The 26,313-nt window shown below is 42.5% G+C and overlaps 1 protein-coding gene across 1 annotated transcript; it reads right to left on the minus strand.

The window, feature by feature from the left end:
- Window positions 1–2,200: 2,200 nt before the first annotated feature.
- Window positions 2,201–25,886, minus strand: LOC145411428 (sodium- and chloride-dependent betaine transporter-like). Its single transcript, XM_080281467.1, has 11 exons — window positions 25,706–25,886; window positions 20,337–20,567; window positions 14,085–14,219; window positions 12,829–12,972; window positions 9,146–9,353; window positions 7,923–8,116; window positions 7,279–7,462; window positions 5,254–5,491; window positions 4,620–4,848; window positions 4,204–4,313; window positions 2,201–2,524 (listed from the first exon to the last, which is right to left on the minus strand). Exons 1-11 carry the CDS (start codon window positions 25,884–25,886, stop codon window positions 2,201–2,203), a joined length of 2,178 nt encoding a protein of 725 aa, XP_080137593.1.
- Between the last annotated feature and the right edge of the window lie 427 nt (window positions 25,887–26,313).

Genomic DNA, 26,313 nt, shown 5'->3' on the forward strand with positions numbered 1-26,313 from the left:
GTACAGTGGTGGTGGTGATGTTTGTAGACGTGATGGTGGTGATGACCGAAGTATTGGCTGTAGTAATGGTGGCAGTTGTGGTGGTGACGATGGTGATGACTGAGGTAATGGCTGTATCAATGGTGGCAATGGTTGCAGCAGTGGTGGTGGTGAATCAGGACAGAATTCACTTCTCAGGGGCATGGAAATTCTCCTTAGCGGGAATCTGGGGCAGTGACATAGGAGATGCAAGTCAGTACTTCAGAGTAACACACAATAAGACAGAGATGGTTACAATGTGTTTTTGTTACGACTAGCATCATCTTTCGTTACTATTAGCTAACATCTTAACTTTAGCCTACCCTTTTAGATCATATGGAAGCTACAGGTGCATGAAACAAATTTATAAAATGAGTACTGTATGCTTATTGTTCCTAGATTATCTTTTCTTGTCTCCCAATCGCCCGAGTCATAATGAAAATCACATCTACTTTACTTAACAATATGATCAAGGCACTTGGAAAAAAAATGAGACAAAGTATACCAGACATAGTGTTCTCATAGACAAGACTCCAGTGCGCAACTCCACGTCATATGTCTCAGAATCCATTTCTTCATCCTCACGTTCCCTTTAGACAGGGGAAAACGAGACGCAAAGGAAGACGGGTAACTGAAGAGGCCGATGGGCAGTGGGAAAAAAAAAAAAAAAAAAAAACTAGGTTCTTCGACCCAGCAAATAGTCTTAGTGGATAGTAGGATTGAATAAAGTTGAGCTCTGTTACACAATGCTGCTTATTATCCAACATACGTAGTCTCAGAAAACAGACGAATCAAATGGTGACCTCAGAAAATCAGTCGAACATTACCACTTATTCGGACAACTAGGGATCATAACCATCTGGTATGTGACTAATAAGAAAGGACAGTGAGGAATCTTCAGTATACATTGCATAATTTATTGATTACAGGACTTCTTAACAATCCTAGGAAGAATAAACGGATTCTGCTGCGAGAGAGGTTGATTTATGAACACAGAATTTAAACAGACCGTTAAGAAAGTATTGGCAGATCCACAAAGGCCCTGTTGATGAGCATATCTGCTGAAAACTGAGAAGTAAATTGTAAAGAAGACACCAATTTACGAACACAAGGGCCTTGGGTGGCAAAGCAGGATCTCCTAGTTCTATAACTGAATTCTGAGCAGTAGAACAAAATTGCCGGCCATTTCCAGAGGGCAATGCAATAGGCTATCTGCGGCTAAATGACTTCTGTTAGTAAAATTTCCAACAGCCTGGACTAGGTACAAGGGTTGATGGTCATTGCTGGTTAAGAAAAGCCGGAATACACCAAATCTCAGCTTTCTTCTCACATAGCCTGGGGGGACTCGTGTAGCCAGGGCAGTCACGTCTCTTTAAAAAAAAAAAAAAAAAAAAAAAAAAAAAAAAAAAAAAAAAATCTTTAATCCACTCATTGCCTTCAGTTTCAAAACTATGGCTTCTGTGGCCAGTGCTATCAGCAACAGAGCCTCCTTGTAAAGAGGCTGCATATTGAGAAACAGAAGGCCAGAGACCAAGGATTTTGTCACTGACCACCAAGGAGCAATAAGTTGCGTGCTAGGTCTAGTAATGACGGCATTTAAAGAAGAAGAGAGGACTATCTTCACAGACCTGCTGCGAAACTATCGAAGCATCAGCTGATGCTACAGCCGACATGCCAAAACAACTTAAAATTTCAAGCTGAGCAACTTTGTATTTCATACGAAAGTCGCCAAAACTGAAAATCACCCAACAGTGTCTGGCACAGCACTGATGTGACTCTCTTCTCTTTCTAGTCGGAGGAATAAAAAAAAAAAAAAATGAGAGCCTAATCTGCGTTCAGTTTGGACATATAGCTGCATTTCCTCTAAGCCAGAAAGTTTTTTTTTTTTCCAAAACTTGCCAAAATCCAGCACACACTAGCCAAACCAAATCAATACAAAGAGTCCTCTTTATATGCAACATTGTCTGACACGCTTGTTACTCCTAAGCTCATATGATTTTTAAAACATGTTTATTAGCGCTCCACCGTTATCCAAGAAGTTGTTGGCATGATTATTCAACCAGTTCACAGTACAGTTTGTATGGAAAAAAGTTGTTAGTTTGAAACAAATACTTGGTCCATAGTGAAGACTGAATTAATCAAACCAAGTCCTACCTACCCACACCAAATCCCAGACAAGTCATTAAAACTGGGGCACTATGGCACCCACCTCATTTTCTACGAAGGCGTCATTTTGGTACATGGTGTAGCGGAACCGGGGCTCACACTCGGCCTCCTCCTTGGCCTTTATCAGCTGTCGCGCACTAGCGGGGCAAAACATGGGTGAGAGCACAAACAGGTTCTTCCAACTGCCCTTGTTCCTGGCGACAGCAATGATGGCACCAATGGGAATGCAGGCCACAGATGAAGCACACAGTAGCCAGCCCAGCACCTGGATCTCGTAGGGGAACACGTAGTCATCCCAGTATGCCGGCACGATGAAGTAAAGGATGAAGAAGGCAATCACCTGCAGGGACAAGACGAACATTAAATGAGGTCAGGAGGATACAAAGCAGCATCATATATCAGGATGGCAGTTTATACTGTTATACATTCATGAGACACTGGCTTAAAAATATAGTAATAATAATAATAAATGCCAGGTCCACTATTAAAGGAAAAATAAACTTAAATTTAAAAAAGTAAATCTCCCGTCAACCACTCAGTATAAAGATACATTGCTACATTTCAGCAACAACTCGCGTAAAACAACACTGAATGACTTGTTCAGTTCTTTTATTGCACAAGACTACATTTATATTTTATGCCATTTTATTCTGGGTTATGCCAGGTATGATTTTTCTAGTCAGTTAAAATAGACGGATGCTTACTGACTGAAGAAGGAAAGCAGATAACCACTATGGAACTAAATTACGAGAGGGAGAGGTTTCCACCCCTTCCCCTGCGAAAAAGAAAGCACGAAACCATGGCCATGTCATTACTGTTACAATCATGGGATACTGCCCAGGAACACAAATGGTACATGAAATGTGTTTAGGAAGAAGGGAGAGTAGATTAATGCTTATCGGCTGCATGTGTCGCTGCTGTTTTGGTACCCCGCTCGTATGGACGTGAACCCGATGGAATGTGCGCCAAAGTTGCCCTTCCGAAGTCCACATTTCACCTTTTGGGGGACAGGGTGGGAGTGAAGGGACTTTTGCATACTAAGCAGCTGAGCCGCTCGATCTGTGTACTACGTGAAGCTCTCCTTCTCCAACACCACGAAGAGTATTAAGGAAGACAGTAATTTTCTCCTAAATCCCCATCTTGTTCTACAGTACGACTTGTAGTAGTCAAGGTTACATTCAGGTTCCTACGTACTGCTGGGTAAACGGGGGCAAAGAGAAAACAAACGTGAGCCAAGTCTGTTGATCTGTTCAGCCCAAGGAGGTCTTTTAGACAATATTCTTGCATTCTCTACATGATTTGGATAAAGACCTTTCGAACTGTAGAAATAAATTAAAGTACAACTTTCATTACCTTATTCATTAAGAAAGGCCTTTCCTAAGTTAACTGAAATAATCTAGAAGCAGTAGGAATAAGTTAAGAAATTCCATCATAGGATGCAAAGGATTAACCTATGAACGATAAGTCTTGTGCTAACTCTGTCCTGGTGTCTGAACATACACGTGCTTTTATAGAGTCAATAGGTTTAATACTAACATAACTTCCGATTATTATGCCATATATAGATGTTGTAAATGTTGTGACATCTTGTAATACATTACGGACATCATGATGAATTCCTGTGGAAAATGGTGATGTACAGAAGAGTGCATGACAAAGTTTGGTATCCGTGTTCTTTCCTGGTAAAGTGAAAGTCATCGGACTGACTCAGGCTGATATATGATACGAAGTGTGTAAGTGTAAATGTTTATCAGGTGGAGTCAGGATTCCGGAGGCTTGAATGGTGAATGAATAGGAGTACGGTTCATTCAACTGGGCAGACACTGGTTTGTTTCTCTCTGCCAGGGGAAAAAAATAGTATACTTGTTTCTAGCCCTCTGGACCCTAACCCATTCCCTCTTGGGGTGAAAAAAAGAGGTCAGGATGATGATGATGATGATGATGATGATGATGATAAAAAAGCACTGATGATACAAGTCAGTTCATGACTAGGTGTACGGGAGGTAAAGGGTGGCTCACAATAAGAAGTAGTGGAGTGATGAAGAGCCAGGTGGCCGCCCAGTACCAGGTGAGAACACGGGGCTGGCTGATGCCCATCTCTTTTATGGCCGCCATCATGTTCCGGTATCCTGTTTTTGGAGGGCAAGGTTAAAAAATGTCTGAGGGAAGTGGGAAGATGCATGGGTATACACATGTAGTCTAAGGGTATGTTAACAAAACTGCCATGAATGCAGTAAAATTAATAGCCTTATCTACAGCACTGTACATGGGTGGGGTTAAGGAGAGCCGATAGCGTGGTGTTTGCCCAAAGACTGAAGCAAACAGTTGGTGATCCCTGTGGCAGACTAAGTGAACCATCATCATTCACTGAACCCACCAGCAGTTCTATATTTGACCTTAAAAATGTTTTAATGCAAGCTCCTCTTGTGACCCACCAAAGACTGTCTGAACTCCAGCAAGCTGCATGAGACCGAGGATGATAACGGAAAAGGAGGCTGAGAAGAAGAAGAAGAGCTCAAACATGTAGATGCCGCCCTCCAGACACATGGTGAGGCCCATTAAAAAGAGGGCCAGACACACCAGCAGCACCACCACGGCCTTGTGTGATCGCAGGGGCTTGAACTGGTCCACAAGGGCAGTTATTACTGTCTCCACCATCGTGAACTGAGGAGGAGGTAGGGCATGAGGCAACAAGGTGAGTGGGGGAAGGTGATATTCAGTATTGTGAATACAGCGAATTAATGATAACTTAATCCTAAATCTGAATACTGACTACTTTTACATTGGCCTCATTTCTGTAGCTAAGCCCTCACTAATAATAAACCAGACCCATGTCTGCGATAGAAATTATTCCTTTGAACACCTCATAATACTTAGAAAAACATGACCCCATGGCTTCGCTCAATATGGCAGCAGACCAATAACGGGGCTGCATGTAATAGTTCTCTCCCTACCACAAAAATGACCGCATTCTTATAACCAGCTCATACCCTTTTTCCAACTGCTATAGTTCACCTCTACTGGCACAGACTGAATCCCATACAACATTTGCAACCAGTCCTCCCCTACCTGGGAGCCAAATCCTATGTTCATGAGCATGATGAAGAAGAGGACAGACCACAGTTGCGGCAGGGGCATGAGGCTGAGGGCGGCAGGGAACACAACAAATGCCAGCCCTGAGCCTGATGTGGCCACCTCCCCGACCTCCACCCCAAGTTCCTTAGCTAAGAAGCCCAGGACACTGAAGATAACCAGCCCAATGAGAATGGATGTGCAGCAGTTGGAGATGGAGAGCACGAAGGCATCCCTGCAGGAAGGCAAACGACTATTTTTTACCGGTCTGACAGGTGTTATAGTCATTTCAAATAAATCTTGCCGCTGATTGGTTCTCTGAATGAGAATTCAGATAATTGAAAGTTCGTCATATTTTAATTCCTGATCTTATACTCTTAAGCTACAATTAATATTAACAAGTTTGTGTTATTTCAGATACTGACCTAAGCAATCCAACACTGACGAGTCCCACAAGTCGTTGCCTGGTCTATGCCCACGGTAAACTTATATGACAGAAAATCTTCTCCCTCTGCCTCTCGGACATTTAAACTGATGTGCAAAGACAATGATTATCACTATAATTGTTACTTCAGATCACCAAGCAAGCAGGTATATTCAATTTTTTTCACTTTTTGTACAGTTAAAAAAAAAAAAATTCCCTCCTGTCAGAAGAATGAAATTTGGTTGGTTTGACGTAAACTCTAAAGTCTTTTTCCAAATTTAACTTCTTCAGTGCAAAGACTTCGAATTCATTTTATTCTTGCTGTCTCCAGATATACGAGGTATTGCTCAGTTCAGGAGAAATTCTGGATCAGATAAACGCTTAAGCTACACTTTCATTAACAGAGGTCTTTCTTAGAGTTGAATAAAATCATATGGTGGTATCAAGAAAAAACTATATGGTACGTCACTTCATGTTTAATGAAATGTGTGTACGATTCTGGGCATAAGCTTGGCCAGGTCCTCGAGAACCAGCGGTCCTCCTATGTCACAAACTCTGGGCGTGAGGTGCATCACCTCATCCAATAATATCCACTCTCCATATTAAATACATGCTAGGGCATGCACCGGAATTTGAGGGGGTGTTATTGTGACATGTTTGTGGGTCTTGTGGAAGCTTAGTAAAATCTGCTTTAACGAAATTCAGTTCATCTAACTGTTCTCTACCCCAGCCTGGGATTGAACCTGTCATTGCAAACAATACGCGACCTCTCTAACCACTCAGCTTATCCTTCGCCAACCACTCGATCACATCAAGGAACCAGTCCCATATAACACACATGAGCTGTTGCCTAGATCCCAAAGCAAAGCTACTATAGTTCATGACATGTAGGGATACATGACTGACTTTAGTCTCTCATGACACATACATGCTTAACTTCTTCAATCCCATGACACAGTTTGTTTCTTCTTGGTACTGTATTTACAGATGATTTCTTAGCATTGTTATGAACTTTCAGGCTGAAGGAGGGTAGAGATAGTCTTCATTAACTCTCCACTGCATGACGGCTCCCAAAAATCAAATAAAATCGTCTAGTGGCAACATAAAAAAAAAAAAATCCTTGTAGAAAAGGGGTTAAAGAACTTCAGCCGCCTGTTTGGGGTTTGCCTCTCTGGAATCCATCATACTGGCTATACAAATAACGTGTTCCTACCCTTCATTTGTGCTGCTGAAAATAAACGAAAATAAACTCCTGGTGAAAATTTGGCTGATCGCAACAGGGCCTACCTTTCCCAATGTCAATCGCAGCTATCTGAATAATAACTGACTACGCCCTTCCCCGCACGTTAATCTTTTGTCTATGCCACCACGTACATGTTAATATTTCGACTATGCCACCTCGTACTAACTTCACCAACTCGTACACATTAACCTTTTGACTATGCCACTACGTACACGTTAATCTTTTGACTCGCCACCTCGTACTAACTATGCCACCTCGTACTAACTATGCCAACTCCTCCACATTAATCTTTTGACTGTGTCACCTCGTACACGTTAATCTTTTGAATACGTATCTCCCTCATCTGTAGCAGTACCTGATGCAGTTGGTATTGAACTTGTTATAGGAGGAGAGTGTGATGAGGCAGCCGAAGCAGATGCCACACGAGAAGAAAATCTGGGTGGCGGCGTCACTCCACACCTCCATCTCAGTAAGGCGGGCCATATTGGGCTTCAGCAGGTAGAACTCCAGCCCCTGATATGCCCCGTCCAGTGTTAAGCCTGCCGCATCATAACATACATAGGGATTAATGTCTTGTCAAGCCTTCCAGATGTATATAAATGCTGTGAGCCAGAGCCAGTCGTATACTGTATTTACCTTGCATCACTTCCTCAGTACGCGTTGCACTGAGTTGTGGGAGGGTCTGAGGGAGAATCGGGGACAGATTCTGGTTCACAACGTTGATATACAGCTAGGAGAAGAGGCAAGGATATATATTTTTTACTGTACAGTTTCGGACATTACTACTGATACATTTCACTACGATAAGTAAGAAGACATTAAGCAATGACCACCGAAACCCAGTAATGTGATCTGCGAAGCCAAACAAACTTTTCAGATTATTATTGTCAGGACTCTAAAATATCATAACACAATACATAATCGCTAGTAACGTACATATGTAATCTGGAGGAACCTATGATACAACACCACATTAATCAAAGATACGCTTGTGCTGACCCCTGATCAAGAGGATGATGAGGATGACGTAGGGGAAGATTGCGGTGACGTAGACTATCTTGCCGGTGGTCCTGATGCCCTTGGCCAGACAGGCAGCCACGATGATCCAACCCAGTAGCAGGCAGCCCACCAACTCCCACCGCAGCCCGCCCATGTCCTCCCACGTCCTGCCTGTCACTCCCAGCACGCGGTTCCTGAAAGGCCACGCCATTTCGTCCCTTGAATTCGTTGACGTCTATTTTATTTAAATCCTGTTAAACCCACACGATTTGTCTAGCTTTGGAGAGCTCTCTGATACTGAATGGGTTAACGACGACCATGTTGAATCTCCATCCTGCCCCGTTATATGTTGTCACTTAAAGCCAGATGTTTTTTTAATGATATAATGAAATAGCATCCACAGATGACTACCACCACGTCCCTGTATATAATGACAAATGCTGTTGTTGCTGTGACCCCAGGCTCACCTCAACCAAGAATACTACACCTCGCTCCAGTTCACCATGTTTTATCACTCAATACTCTACTGCACTTCACTACCCTCTATTACTCACCATTCCATGTTACGGACCTGTAGTCCACCCCGGTGGAGTTGATCCAATATTTCTGTGTCCTCAGCTGTTTTTACTCTCTCTCTCTCTCTCTCTCTCTCTCTCTCTAACTACTGACTCTTCACATCAGTCTCTTAGGTCCAGCAGACTTTGCTGTCACGGCGTCCAACAAAAGTAGTACTGTACTGTGTACCACCTCACGTCACCACTTTGATACTGCTTGCCCACCGCCTTTCTCAAAGCTGGCATGTCATTTACAACACAAATCCCAATGACATTTTATTCTGGTACACTGGGATTCATACTTGCAGCATTAGAACAACCAATTCAGTATTGTATGACCACGCAGCCATACTTCATTTGGCCTTACCATGAGGAGATCAATAACAACTCACTACTCCACCACACTTCATCACAGTTACTAGTCCACTGCAGTTCACCATACTCTGTCATGCCACGCAGCTATAATCTGGTTATTTTTATTTGACGGAACTGGGCACTCCCACAACCTGAATACTTAGTTGTGGTTACATGAAATTTGACGACCCTTAGCTATGGGGTAGGAACGATTCAGCTCTTCAATCTGATGACACTGGCACCGACTGAGCTGAAAATAATGGGGTTTGTCAAATAAGATCGAATGCGCTATATACTCTCACTAACCAGCCTCACCTGAAGTAATCCTCACTGGACGTCATCCTGGCCACAGAGCCCTCCACTGGCTTGATCTGGGTGGGGTCGTAGGGGTCGTAGCAGTAGGTTGAGTTGAGGGCGGCGAGGTGGCCCAGCTGGCAGTACTGGGAGGCGTTGAGGCAGGCGTGGTTGTAGTAGTAGAGTGACCGGTTCCTGCACATGGCGCCGCCCTCCTCAGTGTAGCAGGCTAGGGAGAGTACAGGTGACCAGGGGTTATTCCCTCTGGTCTGAGAGATATCATAGATTCTCCTTCTTAGCCATTTATTTTACTTTCATACATTATCACCTTTCTGAGTTTGGATGAATTTGTGAAAAGAGGAACTCGACAGTGGATGTGAGAAAGGGCACGGTGACGAGATGTAGTAGAGAGACGACAGAATGATATGAAGGTACAGTAAGTCTTGATGGGGGAGATTGAAAGAAGTGAAATATTTAAATTTTTTCGGGTGGACACAGGAGCAGATGGAACTCGAGGACCTGATAAATGTCACAGGGTATGAAAGGGGGCAAATGTATTAGGGGTGTTGGATGGTGTGTGGGAGGAAAGATCCGTGTGTGTTTAGGCGAAGCTGGGTATGTATGAAAGCATGGAGTTGTGGTGCCAACCATGCTGTATAAATGACTGTGAGGTGTGGCCCTAAAATACTAATAATCTCCAAAGCGTGAAAGGATTGGTCCTAATGAGGAGTAAGATAGTCTGACAGGGTGAGAAATGACACTGCGAGAGGCACAGGTGGAAGCAAGTATAATATAATGGAAAGTCCAGATCAGGGTGTGCTATATAGAGAGAATGAGTGACAAGAGATTGAAAAAAAAAAATGAATACAGATCAGATGCGGAAGGAGTATGAGGAAGGTGGAGGCCTTAAAGAAAGTGGAAGGATAGTGTGAAAGATATTTTAAACTTGAGAGGTCTGAGAATCCAGGAAAATGAGGCATGTGTGGAACAGAAGAAACTGGGATGAAGTGGTTTATGGAAGGATGATTCGCTGTCAGTGATCTATAACAGACAAGTAGCGAAGCAACTGGGGTAAACCATAAACAGCGGGGTCTGTTTATGAATGGATTAATGTTGCTGAGGTGGAGATCATTACATACGAAACTGAGAGACTAAATGTGACTGAATGAGGTTATGTACTCACCCAACTCTGTCTGATTGTTTGTTTGTGTGTCTATTTGTATAAGTATGGTGGATGTTAAAGAAGAGGTTATTACATTTTGAGGTGGAGGCAGATTCGGATGCTGAAATATTTAATACATACATTTTATTGGAGTAGGGGAAGGAATGCGTTTTCTGAGATTGTTTTTAAAGAAACGCTTGCTAATACCGTAGAATTAAATGTCTATGTGATACTGTAGAACTACTAGTCTAATTAGATTCTGAGTTGGATCCGGATGCAGGAGATGTTCAGATGGAGAGTGATGATAGTGATGAGACGGACAATGTGAGGGTAATGACGAGATGGAGAGTTATGATAGTGTTGTGATGGGCAGAGTGAGGAGTGTAGAGAATACTGACAGAGTGAGGATAGTGGAGAATATGGAGAGGGTGAGGACAGCGGATGTAGAGTGAAGACAGCAGAGATATGGAAATAAATTGAGTGGGAATACATGGGTAAGAGACAGTGTTTATTAATGATGATATATGAATGGCAGAGATGTCTACGGTAATACAAATGTTCTGATGGAGGAAATAAATAAATAAATAAATAATGTAGGCTGATGCAGAGACAGTGGCTATGAAGAAAGTAAGCTAAATGGATGATAAAGGGATGAAGAAGATGTGTCAATAATGGAAGAAGAAAGCAGGGGAGAAGCACGAAGGATGAACAAACAGTAGAGTGAAAAAGCTGATGGAGATAGTAAAGCGAGATTATGACGAAAGGGAAGAGAAAGAAGATTTAAGAATTGTGAAATAAGGGACAGGGACACCAGCCAGCGCCATGACCGTGTGTGGGTGTGTGGTGATCAGGGTGAAGGGCGGCCTAAGGGTGAGGCGAAGGGGTTTATCTGGTTACAGAGTCATGATCAGATTGATAGAACTATGATATCACAAACAGGAAGTTCACACACACACACACACACACACACACACACACACACACACACACACACACACACACACACTGACGAAAACGATACCTGCTCACGCTTAGAGAGCGCTGTATGAAAAGAAAACAGAAAAGGTCAAAAGTCCAATAATCAAGTACAAAATATGCTTTTGTAGTTGACGTGGCCTTTATATCATGCAAATTAACAAGATGGAGGTAATGTGGAGTGTGGCTTGATGTAAAGGAAAAGTATATTAATGAAAACTTATTCATTGACAGAATAAAAATGAGTAAATAATCTATGGTTCACAGATATTTATAATCCTAACTGCATTTACCATGGAGTGGGTAAAATCTATATATAGGACAAAATAAAAGTAAACCTACCAACAAGTTACGCAATATCTCAAAAACCAAACCATAATAACCGCAGGGTCAATCAGGTGTTCACTCAATGCCCCAGCAGCCTTGATCCTTTTCTGTCTACGAGTATCTTTCTATAGCCAGACACCTTAAAGGGGGATCACTAAGGAATCGCCTCCAGGTCACTCAGCCCTCCTCCATTAGGCTGCTCTCTCTCTCTCTCCCTCTCTCTCTCTCTCTCTCTCTCTCTCTCCAGCTCACACAACCGCCACTCATATACCCTTTGACAGCAGGTAAGTGTCTGAAGTAAACAGGCTCGTCTGTGTTGGCCTAAATAAAATTCCTATTTGTATCAGTATCAGAAAAAGTTTATCTATTTTTTTTTTTTAGCCTCTGACCATTGCGATTTCTCTCAGTTGAACAAAATCGTCTGTTAATTGCCTTCATTAAATACGCAAGTGTATCAATAGGAGGCTAAATAAAGCTCTCGAGGTAATGAGGGGGTATTAGTGAGAGTTGTATGACTGTGATTATGCAGTAACGGCGGCAGTGATGGACGATTACTGAATCCATTAGCACCGGGAAACAAAGCTGATGAGGGTGGAAATGATTATGACGATGAAGAGCCAGAGAATGGTGATGATAGTGATGCTCGCTGATAGGGATGGTGATGGTGACAATGAGAGTGAAGAGTAATATGAGTATGTAGGTAAGGAGAGAATGATAACATCGTATCGTGGTATCATTACAAGATCATGAGCTATTATTTAAAATTGTATTGATTCTATGTTCATTCCACTCACCAAGCATTGTGAAAGCAATATGGGAACTGTTAGTATTATAGTACTTCTGTCTGATCCTTGTGCTATCACCTTTTTACAATCGATATGGATTTAAATGGCTAAGAGTATACTCGAACGAATACCGTAACGGGATTTAAAAGATAATATGAGAACTGGTTTATGAACTACAGAAAAGGATATGTAAATCTAGAAAACAAAACTGTCAAGTCAGTATTTAATAAAGTAAACCCTGAGCCATCCTTGGGGAACTATGTTATGTTAGATGGTGTTGGTTAGTTCGCTCTCAAAATACTAACAAAACTGAATTTATGCAGCTCACTCTCTCTGACTCCTATAACTCTCTCTTGGTTGAATGAAATAGTTTGTAATTGCCTGACACAGAAAACTAGAGTTGTTCAGACCAGGAGAGAGAGAAGATCCTTGAAAAAAAAAAAACTGTCCCTAACCTGGGCTGTTGAAGTCGTTGTCGCAGTTGCTCCAGGGTACAACAGGGGAAAAGGCGGCGAAGGTATAGAAGAAAGTCCAGGCTAGGATCACGTTGAAGTAGATGGCAGTCAGCAGAGGAATGACTACCATGCCGAACCCCAGACCTGCATGTGTAGAAGATGTAGGGACGGTGTAGAAAGAGTATATGATGCTGAAGAAGGCTCAGACTAAGATTATGATGAGGCAGATAAGCGTGAGGCGCAGGATGACAACCGTGTAGAATCGCAGACCTGCATAAACAACACTGTCATGTGAACGTTTTCCGAAATATGCCCATGAGATTTTTGTCTTAATCATCATCTTTCGGTCTCCTCTTCTTTCTCTGATTTACCACACAATGAATTTGGAAATGACTCTCGGGAAACGTTAAATGTATCATAGAAGCTAGAACAAAATGCTGACAACCCAGTATTAAATATGAACCATATAAATATGGGTCATATAAAACTGAAAGCGCATGCTCACATTTTTTTGCCTATTCTGATGACAGAACATGCATGTTTTTTCTGTATCAGTGATGACTAAAGTGTGCAATGTTGCATGCAGGCTAATCCCTGCTTATAAATATACGTGTTCCTAAAATTACCGTCAAGTCCAAGGGTACTGCTGACACCGTCGCGCACTACGTTTTAATCATATGACCATAAGACTTACTAATCAAAAATAATCAGTTAGCACTAAAACTGTCAGTCGAAACAAGCTGTTTGAGTATGAGAATGTACAGTATACAATTAATATTATACAAAATACCTGTACAAAAAAATGTAGACAATACAAGGTCGAGATATTATATATATATATATATATATATATATATATATATATATATATATATATATATATATATATATATATATATATATATATATATATATATATATATATAATAATCGTTGGTGGATGCACCATCCACTAATCTACCCTTCAGGTAACAGCAGTCCAGGAAATCATTTCCTGCCTTGGGTAGTAAAGAAATAACCAAATAGATGCCAGGTGTTCTACTGAGTTAAAACGCTCAGACCGAATGCAGTCCATGACAGTTTAAATCTCAGGGAGGGTTGGGGTTTGCACATAATGCCACTTAAGGAAGAGGGAGTGATCACTCTTGCCTTAAATATCTGAACGAAGTCCTTACGTTCCTCATAAGGCAACAAAGAACTTGATTACCATAGATAAATAGATAGAATGATAGACAGACAGAGTACACTTCTCCCACCTGAGAATATGGGTGCCAGCTTTGGGAAGAGTGTGGCTGGTCCGAGGCTGATGTACTGTCCAATGACCAGCTCCACGCAGAAGATGGGGATGCCCGCCAGCAGCAGCATGATGAGGTAGGGGATCAGGAATGCCGCTGGGGGGGGGGGGACGAAGTACAGTAAGTTACCATCATCATCATCATCATCATCATCATTATTATTATTATTATTATTATTATTATTATTATTATTATTATTATCATTATTATTATTATTATTATTATTATTATTATCATCATCATCATCATCATCATCATCATCATCATCATCATCATCTTCATCATCATCATCATAGGGAGAACACAAATTAAAGAAAAATTTTCTATAATGAATCCACTGTCACAGCCACGTTTTTAAACTCGTGCTCGCGACAGAGAAGCAAATATTATATTTTAAACGGTTCGCGCGCGCGCGCGTGTGTGCGTGCGTGCTTGTGTGTGTGTGTGTGTGTGTGTGTGTGTGTGTGTGTGTGTGTGTGTGTGTGTGTGTGTGTGTGTGTGTGTGAACAACATAACAAACTTATTTTATCTAATTCAAAACCCTCCAAAAAAAACTTTTGGGAGGGTTGAGGTTATTGTTTTTGAGGAAAAGGCCAAACGTCAAGGTTACGTGACAGTCAGCCTTAACAGTTTTGATCTGAATTAAACCAACACTATGGAAGGGTTACAGGTCAGAGGTCAAGGTCACGGGGCAAGGTTGAAGTTTAGCCAGTGTGTGTTTGTGTATGAATAAAATAACTAAATGAGTTTTGATCTAATTTGGACCAAACTAGGTGAAAAAAGTGTTGAGGGTCAGCCAGAAGGTTGACCTATTATTCTGAAAACAACAGGTCAACTTAAACATTTTGACCAGATTCAGACCAAGCTTTGCGGAGTAGTTCAGGATCAGGGAAGGGCAAAAAGACCTGATTTTAAAAACAACCAGTTAAAAGCTTAGGCCACAGAGAACGGGCAGAAATCAAGGTCACTGAGCAAGGTCACCTCAAACACTGTTGATCCGACCTAGACCAAACTTGGGTGGAAGGGTGTAGGGTCAGGCAAGAATAAATAATTAGAACCTCAAAACAGTTGGTCAAAGGTCAAGAACAGCGTAAATTCAACACTAGAGAGGCTTTTCGGTCTGGAAAAGTTCGATATAGCATTTGCCAATCCCTTTACCACAACAGGTATTCCCCAAATTTAATAAAATCGTCTGGCGGTAAAAAATGTTTTACTGGTTTGAAAGCACTGACGATGATGATGATGATGATGATGATTGTTTTTACTTTATCATCAGTATCATCATAATTTTCATTAGCAGTTTTATCGTGTGTTATTTTGACCATGCAGTTTCAATGTCTTGGTATCTGCACATCCATCTATTCCTGTCTGTTTGTACAGAAGCGCAGAGGAAACGATGGTGGGTGAGGGGAGGAATGGGAGGGGAAGCGAGTGAGAAGGGGGTGAGGGGAGAAAGAGAGGCGGTGAAGAGAGACGGTGGAGCAGGGGGGGAGGGGAGGGGGAGGAGGAGGTGAGAATGCTGATGGAAAGTTCCCCTGTTTACGTTGTGATGGTGCTGTACCCTTATACCCTCCCCCTCCCTCCCTCCCTCACACACACACACACACACACACACACACACACACACACACACACACACACACACACACCACACCTTTCCTTGTCTGACGCATTGAGTTTCATGTTTTGATTCTCATAACCCCTCCTTCTCTGCCTCTGACCTGGCTACGCAAAAACTAGTCTTAGCCATTGTTTCTTAACATTGCCTCTGAGGAAGTTTTTATCCTTTTGCAGTTAATTTTCCTTAGGTTAATGGTAGAAAAAGACAATGCCAAGGCTCTACATCCTTCCTCGTCACTAGTATCATATCATTTGTTTCAATCTGACAGCTCAGTTGATAGCCAAGTGTGGTCAGATTAGAGGATCGATTTGATTAGCAGCCGAGAAGACTGATAACTAAGGCTCATCAAACTTCACTTAATCAAGGTGTGTGAGTGGCCCAGTTCCGTCAGGTGAAAACAAGCCGACTGGGTGTTAATCTCTTGTTAGACATAGCAATCAAGACAGAGATGACAATTCCAGGCCACCGTTAAATGGGGCAGTGTACAGCATGTTTCATAATCAGGGGTTGGATGCTCATACATATCTGCGATCGGATACATATCAACCATGATTTTTTTTTTTTATAGGAATTGCAAAGGAAGAAGAAAGTGCAAAATATTCCCTCGTCTCTCCTAGAAAACAATTCGAGAGAAGAAATTTTGAGGGTTAAATTCATTCTCGCAGGAAGAAGAAGAAAAAAGGAGAGTAACAAACCTTCCATCTCTCTTGTCCTTCCTACAAATCAAAATCCGAGTTACGACAGGGAATTAAATGTAAATACGCTTTAGAATTCCAGCCCAGGCATTTCAGAAAACTTCACTGTCGCTCACCACATCCGCCCCGCAGCCTGGGTGAACGTGACTCACTGGGTTTCAGTTTCAGAGACCACCTGTGTTTTCATCCAGTGTGGGATAACCTTAATTCCGACACGTTGCTGCCACCTGAATTAGTAGGAGTAATAGTAGTAGCAGTAGTTAGTAGTAGTAGTAGTGCTTGTGGTGATAGCAGTAGTAGCAGCTGGTGAATAAAACTCACACTTGTAGACGTAGATTATATTTATACTGTATATTTATAGATTTATACTTTCTCCGTCTACAGGTGTGGGTTTTATTCACCGTCTTTGGTTATTACACCAGAGTGAGCCAAGAGTAGCAGCTGTTGTTTTTGTTACTGTATTTTCCCAAGGTCGTTAGTTGTCAGGTACACAAGAGCGGTGTAGGATTTTTGTTGCTGGCTTTATTTGGAAAAAGTTTCGAAGTGAACCCCCGCCACGCCTATACTGGCAGATGTGCAGTACAGTGCCAGTCCTTACACGGCCTATTACCCCAGCCCTGCCCCACCATCCAGCATCATCCCCGTCCACCCCTCTTCACCATCCCCATTTTTCTGCCCCCCCCCTTCACACACACACACACACACACACACACACACACACACACACACACACATCCAACCTCTTAAATAAAATTCCGTTCTCACCGCCATCGCCGCACCTCATACGGGTACAACGCACATCATTAAGGTGTGTGCTCAGCTCACCCCGTCCCATCACCCATATCAGCCCATCCCACCCAGCTCACCCACTCCTTTCTGTCTACCCCAACCATTTTATGCACCTTACCTCCCTACGTACAACATCCATCTTCACAGCATACACTTCCACTGTTATGCCATTCCACTCACCACCAACCAAGACCATTGAGCCCACTCTATTTCTGCTCTGATGTGACTCTCTTAGCTACCAACCCAACTACTAGGTACACAATTTTCACAGATATTAGACAACAAAATGACTTAATAGTTCAGTTTATACCACATGCCTCCATGCACGTGTTCCTAGAGGTATTTTGGTGATAACTAATGAATTCGTGTTACAACAGCTCGTCCCCCGTCACCTCCCACTTGGCAGGAGATGAAGAGCCAGACGGTATAGCTAATGATCATCCAGTATTCCTGAACACGCAAGCCCTCACACCACTGGAGACTAAAGGCTTAAATCTGTAGGTACAAATGTTAGCGATCCTAGGGAAAGTATTTATGGAGGATCTTAGCCACTATACAAGATGAAAAAGTGTCCATAACAGTTAACTATTATCATATATCGTTTTGTTTGTCGCACACTGTCACTAGAACATCCACTTTAACTTGATAGTGAAGCCTGTGGTAGCTGGATGAATGAAGGCAATGTATAAACAGGCATTTCTTCACAACGTTCAGGCTCAGGAACATGCTTACCATCGATTCTCCGCCGTATCTAAACTCTGTTCGCTTTGACTGCTCTCTTTTTACCTTAACTTGGTTGATATCTTTGTGCTTTCGTAGATTATTTCACGTATTCATTGGCAGAATAAGACAATACTACGGCTCTGTACCCTTTTCCACATCATTTCCTTGTAACTAGCATCACAGTCTAGTGTTACTCTACTGTCACAACTCAGCACGGAACATGAAGAGACGGCAGTTTAGGCCAGGTATGTGTAAAAACAGTATAGGCGTTAAACTGCCACCTCTCCATCAAGGCTGCTGAGTTGTAACAATAGATTGACATTTGAAAATCATACTAATCACGAAGAAGCGCTGTGGAAAGGATGTAGGGCCATATTATCTTATTCTGCCATTGAGCTATGAGAAATTGGATGCTAAAGGATAAAAATCTCAGCCAAATCAAAGTGAACAAACTATAGTATTGTTTTTGCAGGAAAATCAGGAGACATGGTAAGACGCTACACTCTTCCTTCTTGTCCATCCTACCAAAAACAACATATTTTACGATGATTTTTCCGGTCATAAGCGCGAATGGGTTCTGTAGGAGGAAGGGGAAGCATAAGAAGTATCGAATCTCTTTTCCTTGCCCTTCTTGGGAAGATCAAATCAAAGTTAAGAAGAGGAACTGATCGTAAGTACGTGAATCTTGTCGCAGGTACGGTAGGATACAAAGCAAGGACATTTAGATGCAACAGGGGTCAGGTTTCTCCACTCATCCCTACCGACAGGCCTTCCCTGAGTTGAATAAAATCGTCTGGTGGTACCTTGACCAAAATGAAGCACACACACACACACACACACACACACACACACACACACACACACACACACACACACACACATACACACACACACACACACACGCCACTGTACTCAAGGGGTAGACTGTCGCATGCGATTCAGTCTCAGTATCGACGTTATCCTAAAATTTGGATATATACTCGTAAGTCAAAATACTCCTTTATTTAGAGCGCAAACTGAGAGGGTACTATACTTTGGCCGTATAAAATGGCCTGAAAATTGCCATCTCCCCATCATGAATGCTGAACTGTAACAAGAGATTTAACAATGGAATATGGCGCTAGTCACGAAAACAGTGTTGCGGAATAGATGTAGAGTCGTGGTATTTTCTGATTCTGCCACTGATGTAGAAAACAAGATACCTTAGAAAGAAAATCTCCGCCACGTCAAGGTTGAAGAAACATACGTGATCTTACATAAACTCTCTCAGGCTCTTAACTCTCACTCGTAGCTAAACCAAAATGCCTGACGTTAACAGGAACAATAGGCTATGCTAGAGTTGTTTTCACCGTAAGAGAGTTGGTAGTGGCATTATTAACATTATCAGGCTCCTGTGACACAACTAAATTATATCGTCTGCATAGAATGCCAGAGTTGTTCCAACCATGAAAGAGCTAATCCTTTCAACCCAATGATCTGTTTTTGTAGTTTTTCCTTCCTGTTATCAGACGATTTTATTTAACACACAGAGCCCCTGGTGGTCAAAGATTTAATGGCGGCTGTGTGTAATCCCTCCAGCTAGAAAAGTATAGACTATCCTAAGTGGGATTAAATTGTGTGGAGAGAAGGAGAATGAATTAAGGACTTCGTGACAGGAATGAAAGAGTTGAAATGAAAGTCTGGCGGTAAACAATAGTACCGTGATGATGTTTACTGTCCTGCGAGTTCTCTCGTCCCTCGCATAACTCTTTCACCCAAACGCTCGGTGCTAGAGGGAGATGATGTGGTACTGTGGCACCGATAAACCCATTCAGTTCGAAACGTCTCTCCTGAGCAGAAGAAAAGCGTCTGTATGTAGCAAAAATAATATATAAAATTCGTCGTTCGTAATAAAGGGGTTAATAAATCTAGATGAATATTCACGGCCACAGGTTGTAGGGTACTGTACGTCGTAAACATGATACCTTTGAAGAACTGTGTATGTGAAGCAATGTTCTCTCACCTTCATTACTATTATTAATTCAGAGACAGGCATTCGCAGACGCAATACCCTGCCGCATTAATTTACCGTCATGAACAAAAAGATCATCCACCATAGCCAGCCAGCATTCTGTTTACCAGCACTTCTCATTCCTCCCAGAACGACTAAGAATATCCTTCCAGATAATTTTCTTTGGTGTAATTCATATTATTATACCATATACACACTTTGTATCGTCGCAGTTGGCAGGAAGTGACGCGATTTTTTTTTTTTTTTTAATGGTACCTTAACCACAAAGATAATTCATGTGTGCGTTTGTGTGAGGAGTGTCGACACGCGCACGTGTGTGTAATGTCCCAGTTGTATGTAAATGAGGGTGAGGGATATAATGGCCGTTAACTCACCACCACCGTTCTTGTAGCAGAGGTATGGAAATCGCCACACGTTGCCGAAGCCCACCGCGTAGCCCAGGCAGTAGAAGAAGAACTGGAACTGGTTGGACCATGTCTCACGGTTCTTGTCGCCCTCACCAACCTGCGCCTCACTCTCAGAGGCAGTAACCTGCGCCTCACTCTTGGAGGCACCAACCTCCACCTCAGACGCCTTACCCTCACGCATTCTCAGTTCTAAAATGTCTGCGGAAGCAAGGGAAATTAATCATCATCATCATCATCATCATCATCATTTTCCTGACCCTCTTTCCCACCTCAAGATGACGGCAGGAATAATCCAGAAACAAGGAAAGACAAGAAGAAGCACTCGAGAGCGCAGCACCTGCACCCTACAACTGGTTTAAAAGCCAAACATTTGAATAAAATAAAAAAATCAATTTATTTACTGTATTTATTTATTTTTTTCACATATAGGCACTAGAAGGTCAAAGTCTGACCTTGCTCTTTGACTGACTGTTCTCACAACTGAATCCCTTCACCCTTGCCTAAACCTTAACCCTTCCATAAAGTCTGGTCTAAATCACATGAAAACTACTTAAGTTGACCTTGCCATGTGGCCTACGAGTCTGACACTATTCTAAAATAGAATGAGTCAACCCCTTGGCTGACCATCGGCTCTTCCACTAAGTTTGTTAAAATCGGATGAAACTCTTATGTCACACTACGTCAGGATGTAGAGTAGAATGTTGTTTCGAATGTGTAAGTAGAATGTTGTTTCGAATATGTAAATGATCCTTGGTAGAACGTGACACTGGACAGAGGTAGTGATGGCGGTGGTGGTGGTGAGGATATAAGGTGTAATGATGATGGGAGAATTATGGGGATGCAGGGGCAAGGGTATGGTTGGGGCAATGGTGATGGTAGTGGTGGTTATGGGGATGCAAGGAAAGAGATGGAACGGTGGTGGAAGAACGATGGGGGTTCTACGGTAGGGATGTGGTTGAGATTGTATGGTGATATTGGTGGTGGGTAAGGCTGTGGTAGGGGCGCTGGCAGAGGTACAGTCTATCTATATACCTAGGCTGCTTTCCCCAAGGAAAAGGAGGTAGCCGAGACAGGACGACACACTCCCAATTTAGGCTACTCATCCATTCAAATACATTCATTCGCATCTTAGCCCCAAAGGGGAGAAGGGACAGATCTTCAATCAGGGATCAAAAATAGCCCCAAAGTCCACTGCATTTATTTCAGACTTAGAGTCTGTCCGTCATTCTTTCCCCTGACACACATTAAAGAGTCTCATCTATGGGCAGTGATACATATCCAGACCTCTCTCCCTTTGGCATTATTACCCAGCGGAGGAAAGTGTGAGACCAGGTGAAATATTAGCCAAATTTATGTCCCAAAGCGTAAGTACATAGGCGTGGGTGTGTGATGAAAGTGTTTGGTTGCTGGGTATTGGTACTGGTAAATCAGGACGACTTTTGCTTTTTGTATTGCCAACCTTCTCGTATTGAAATGATTCATGAAGTCGCTTTGAGCTAAACAAAATCGTCTGAAGAAAGCAAGAATTAATTTTACAAAACGTCCTCGGGTTCACACATTATCCGCTCTATTATAGTTTACAGTCCACACACACACACACACACACACACACACACACACACACACACACACACACACACACACACACAAGGCGTACTCTGCTACTTAGTAAGTATATACTAAAAATACGTCAGAATCCACTGTAATTACCTCCGCCAACGAAGCTGAAGGAGGTAATGTATTCATCTATGTTTGTCTGTTTGTTTGTCCACACGATATCTCCAAAAGTTTCAAAGAATTTCAGTGCAATTTTGTGGAAAGGTGAGCCATGAGCCAAGAAAGAATTGATTAAATTTTGGGGCGGATCCGGACCCGGATTCGGCATTGGCGGAGGTATGTGCTCTCTGAGTGCTTTCTAATTAACTATTTCGATTCCACGACGTGTTTTAAAGTCTGTTTTGCTCTGTCTAAACGATTTTATTCGCCTAAGGATCGCCTTTTCAAATTGCAAGTTTCACACATAGGCCTATCCTTCACTGACTCCTGCACAAATAGAAGTCCTCCCTAGTTTGAATATCATAGCGCAGGGGCAGCAAGATTAACTGCCTCGATCTTATGACGTATTTTACATTTCATTTATCGTATACAAGACGATTTAATTCGGCCTGGGAACGACTTCTGCGAATTATAATGCTCAAAAAGGCAATATCTAACCCCTCCTGTTCGAAAGTCACTATCAAGCTTAATAAAATCGCTTAGAGATAACAGGAATAAACTAAAAAAAATATGCAGTCGTGGAGAAGGTGTTAAACTGAGTAAAGCCGTCACAGGATTGAAGGAGATAGCCTTTTCAGTACGATGGCTTTCTGTTTTTTCTTCCTCCGCGCGATTGTATGCAGAATATAACGCCTGCAGTGGGAGATAATGGGGGTTTTCTACCTAACTCTTCAGTTCGGAAAGTCTCTGCTGAGTAAAATCGTCTGTAAGTAGCAGGAACAAAGTAGAAAACTAAGTCACTGGATTCAAGGGGCTCCCTCTCTAATGGTCGGGACATAACTCTATTATATTCCACCTAACGCCTGACTATTTTATTCAGAGGGGCATTTGGGATCTGAGGGAGTAAATACTGTCACCATAAACTTCTCAAGGTCTTGTCTTCTCCTGTAACTTATTCAACCTAACACCAGACGATTTTATTAAGCTGTGTGAGTCATAGGAGCCTGAGCAATAATACCCCAACCATTACCCTTATCATGGTAGGAAAACCTCTAGTACTTATTTCCAGCTAATGCAAGAGGATTTCATTCGGCTGAAGATAAACCACTGCAGAACAGGTGTTAACACACGTCAAGTGGCCGGGGAATGACATCAGCACTTATATTACCCCAGATTTCATACTTAAAACGTTACCATAATGCAAAGCAACAATGGCTGATTATGTTTCTCTTTCTTCAGTGCAGTGAAAAGTGACAGACCATCTAATCCCTCTTTCCCCTATCATTAAAGTCACTGCATCCCCTCCTGCAACAATGACTGATTATGTCTGTCGTTGTTCAGTGCAAGGCAAAGTGACGAACACATACTCTCCCTCCTCTCCCCCTTTGGCAAGCCACTGCGTCTGAGGCATCAACATTTACGTTTTTATTTATTCAGTGCAGTGTAAAGTGGTCGACACATACTTCCCGTCTCTCTCATCCACGGGAAACTGCGTCTCTGGCAGCTGATTATACTTCTCTTTATTCCGTACGGGGTGTAACTTGATAGACATTCTCCCCTCGCCCTCCTCCATCGGAAAGTCACTGCTACCAATGTGGCCTATACATACGCTTTTTGTGGTGGCGTTTGAAATATTTTAGCTAGTATACTGCGCTGTCATCTAAAATATCAGTGGCGTAACCAGAAGTCATAAAAAATGAGGAAGCATATAAAAAGATTAGTAACATATCAACAAAGTTAGAATTGGATTTCTTCATATACCTAAAAGTAACTGTTGATCTCTCCGGTCCGATGGTCTATTTTATCAGTATATATATATATATATATATATATATATATATATATATATATATATATATCTATATATATATATGATGTTTTTCTGTCTGTCTTTCCTCTATGGAAATCTAGCGACTTGCTTCAGTGGTGCACCTGATGGCCAAGAACTAATTAGAAATTGTGAAACTAATTAGAACTAATTAGAAATATTGAACTGATCAGAAATAATTAGAAATAATGAACTAATCAGGAACAGATAGAACTAATTGGAAATAATGAAATCAGCATGGTGGAAACAAAGTAGCCAATTTCCGTAGACTTCTCTGTTTTTACAATCATGTCAAAGCTAAACCGGGTCAGATGGGTGAATAGACAGGTGAGGCGGGCATGGCGGGTGGGGCGGATGTGCAGGGCTAGTGGGTGGGTGGGCAGTGGGAAAATACGTTCATGATAGGAATATGGCAACGGGGAATATATCTCTGGGGAAATGAGACCAAGGAGGAACATAGGTTCAACATGTAAAAAGGGACCCCGAGAGTCTTCTCCCACAGGGGGTGTGGCCATCTAGGTCCCAGGCAATGCTGGTATGCACGATCATGAAGTTTTGCCCGGGCAACATTGGGTAGTCCTGCTAGTAAATATTATCCTCTCTGTCTGCTCATGATTTTGTGCACCTCAAGATCTGTTTTTTTTAACCTTGTTACTATTTGACGCTCACCTAAGCTTGACTAAAACCGTCTGCTGATAGCAATGAAACAAAAAAGACATAATCGAAATGCAAGGGTTAATACTTCCTCATCGTAGACACCTTACTAACTAACCTCACAGAACACGCATCGGACAGCAACATATCCACAAAACCAGCACAATGTACACTTCTTACAACAATAGACATTGGTAAAGCCTTTTATTTCATTCCCCGACGCAAACTAATCACTAAATTTACAACACAAACATGGAAAACCTCGCCAAACGCTGGCTTGCCAACCACCTATCAGGCCGACAGGTACACGATACATTCCAGGGCAAGTTATCATGAACACGAAACTTTCCTTACAGAGTTCCCCGGGGCTCCGTTTTTCCACTGACATTCTTTAACCCATAACAGTACAAGCATGATATTCCCACACTGCAACTGACCACAACCACTGTCTCATGTAGATGGTGTTACTATACTGTAATACCTACACACTACACTGTAGACAAGGCTTACTTGTTACAGCAAAATCACCTCAGCACACTTCAGGCATGGGTTGTAGACAACTGGCTGGTGATCGCTCCAATCAGATTTATCACCATACTCATCGCCAGCAACAGTCATGAGCACAGATACATCTCTAACATCACAGTGTTCATGACATAACAGTGCTTCATAACCCTTGCACCAAAATTCTAAGAGTGATATGCAACACTGACCACACCTTCGAAGACCACATACAAGAGGTTAAGAGGCGATGTACTCCAGACTCAGCGCACCAGAACACTTACAAGGCCAGGCTTTGGATAAGAAAAACAATAATTCTACCCACTTTACAAACAATATATCAGAACAGTGATGTCCTATGGTATGCCGGCATGGGCTCCCATCCTAAGTAAACCCCACTACAAAACCTTGCATGCCACACAAACAACGTCCTCAACACCAGCGTGGAATTCAGGTGGCAGAGAGATTCATTGTCCTTCTGCCTCACCGACAAATTTTCAGTATTACTTCTCTTCATCTTGTAAGCTACTGAGAAAAATCATGGTGTAATATGCAAAATAAATCGCTATGAAAAATATGATACGAAGCCCCCAGTGCCAGTGATAATACCTCTCACTCTCTCTCTCTCTTACTATACCTCTGAGTATCTCGTCGAGGCACTTGTCGAGGGCGGCCGAGGATGGGTGTGGGCTGCTGGGCGAGGCCAGGAGGTGGGGATAGGCGGCCTTCGCACCCTCCGGCGTGTGTGTGGACAAGGTGGCAGAGGGAGGGGATGCAGCAGGAGGAGAGGAGGAAACCGGCGACTTTGCTGAGGCCATCGTCACGGAGAGAAGGAGGAAAGGAAGCGAAGGAAGGAGGAAAGGAAGCGAGAGAAAGAGGAAAAGAAGCAAGGGATGGAGGAAAGGAAGCAAGGGAAAGAGGAAAAGAAGCAAGGAAGGAGGAAGGGAAACAAAGGAAAGAGAGTAGGAAGCAAGGGAAGAAGGAATAAAAGCGAGGGAAGGAAGGAAGGATGAGAGGAAGAGAGGGAAGAAAGGAAGGAGGGGTGGGAGAGAGGGAGGGACGAAATGAAGAAAGGGTGGGAATGAGGGGAGAAGGGAAGGGAGACAGTGAGGTTCAGAAGGAGGAGGAGGAGGAGGAGGAGGAGGAGGAGGAGGAGTGGGTGTGGTTCTGGGAGTGGGTATGGTTCAGGGGCAGGAGGTGTGGTTCAAGCGGGGAGGAAATTTGATTATAAGAAGGCAGGAAGGA

This window comes from Coenobita brevimanus, chromosome 89 (genome assembly GCF_032717465.1).
Source record: "Coenobita brevimanus isolate Jiangsu-jjx chromosome 89, ASM3271746v2, whole genome shotgun sequence".
Taxonomy (NCBI): Eukaryota; Metazoa; Arthropoda; class Malacostraca; order Decapoda; family Coenobitidae; genus Coenobita; species Coenobita brevimanus.

Coding starts and splice junctions, on each gene's coding strand:
- LOC145411428 (XM_080281467.1), bottom strand. CDS start 25,886: ATGGCCTCAGCAAAGTCGCCGGTTTCCTCCTCTCCTCCTGCTGCATCC. Junction 7,463..7,922: donor CATCATCCTCTTGATCAGGG/GTCAGCACAAGC, acceptor ATGATGCGGCAG/GCTTAACACTGGACGGGGCA. Junction 4,314..4,619: donor TGGAGTTCAGACAGTCTTTG/GTGGGTCACAAG, acceptor CTCCAAAAACAG/GATACCGGAACATGATGGCG.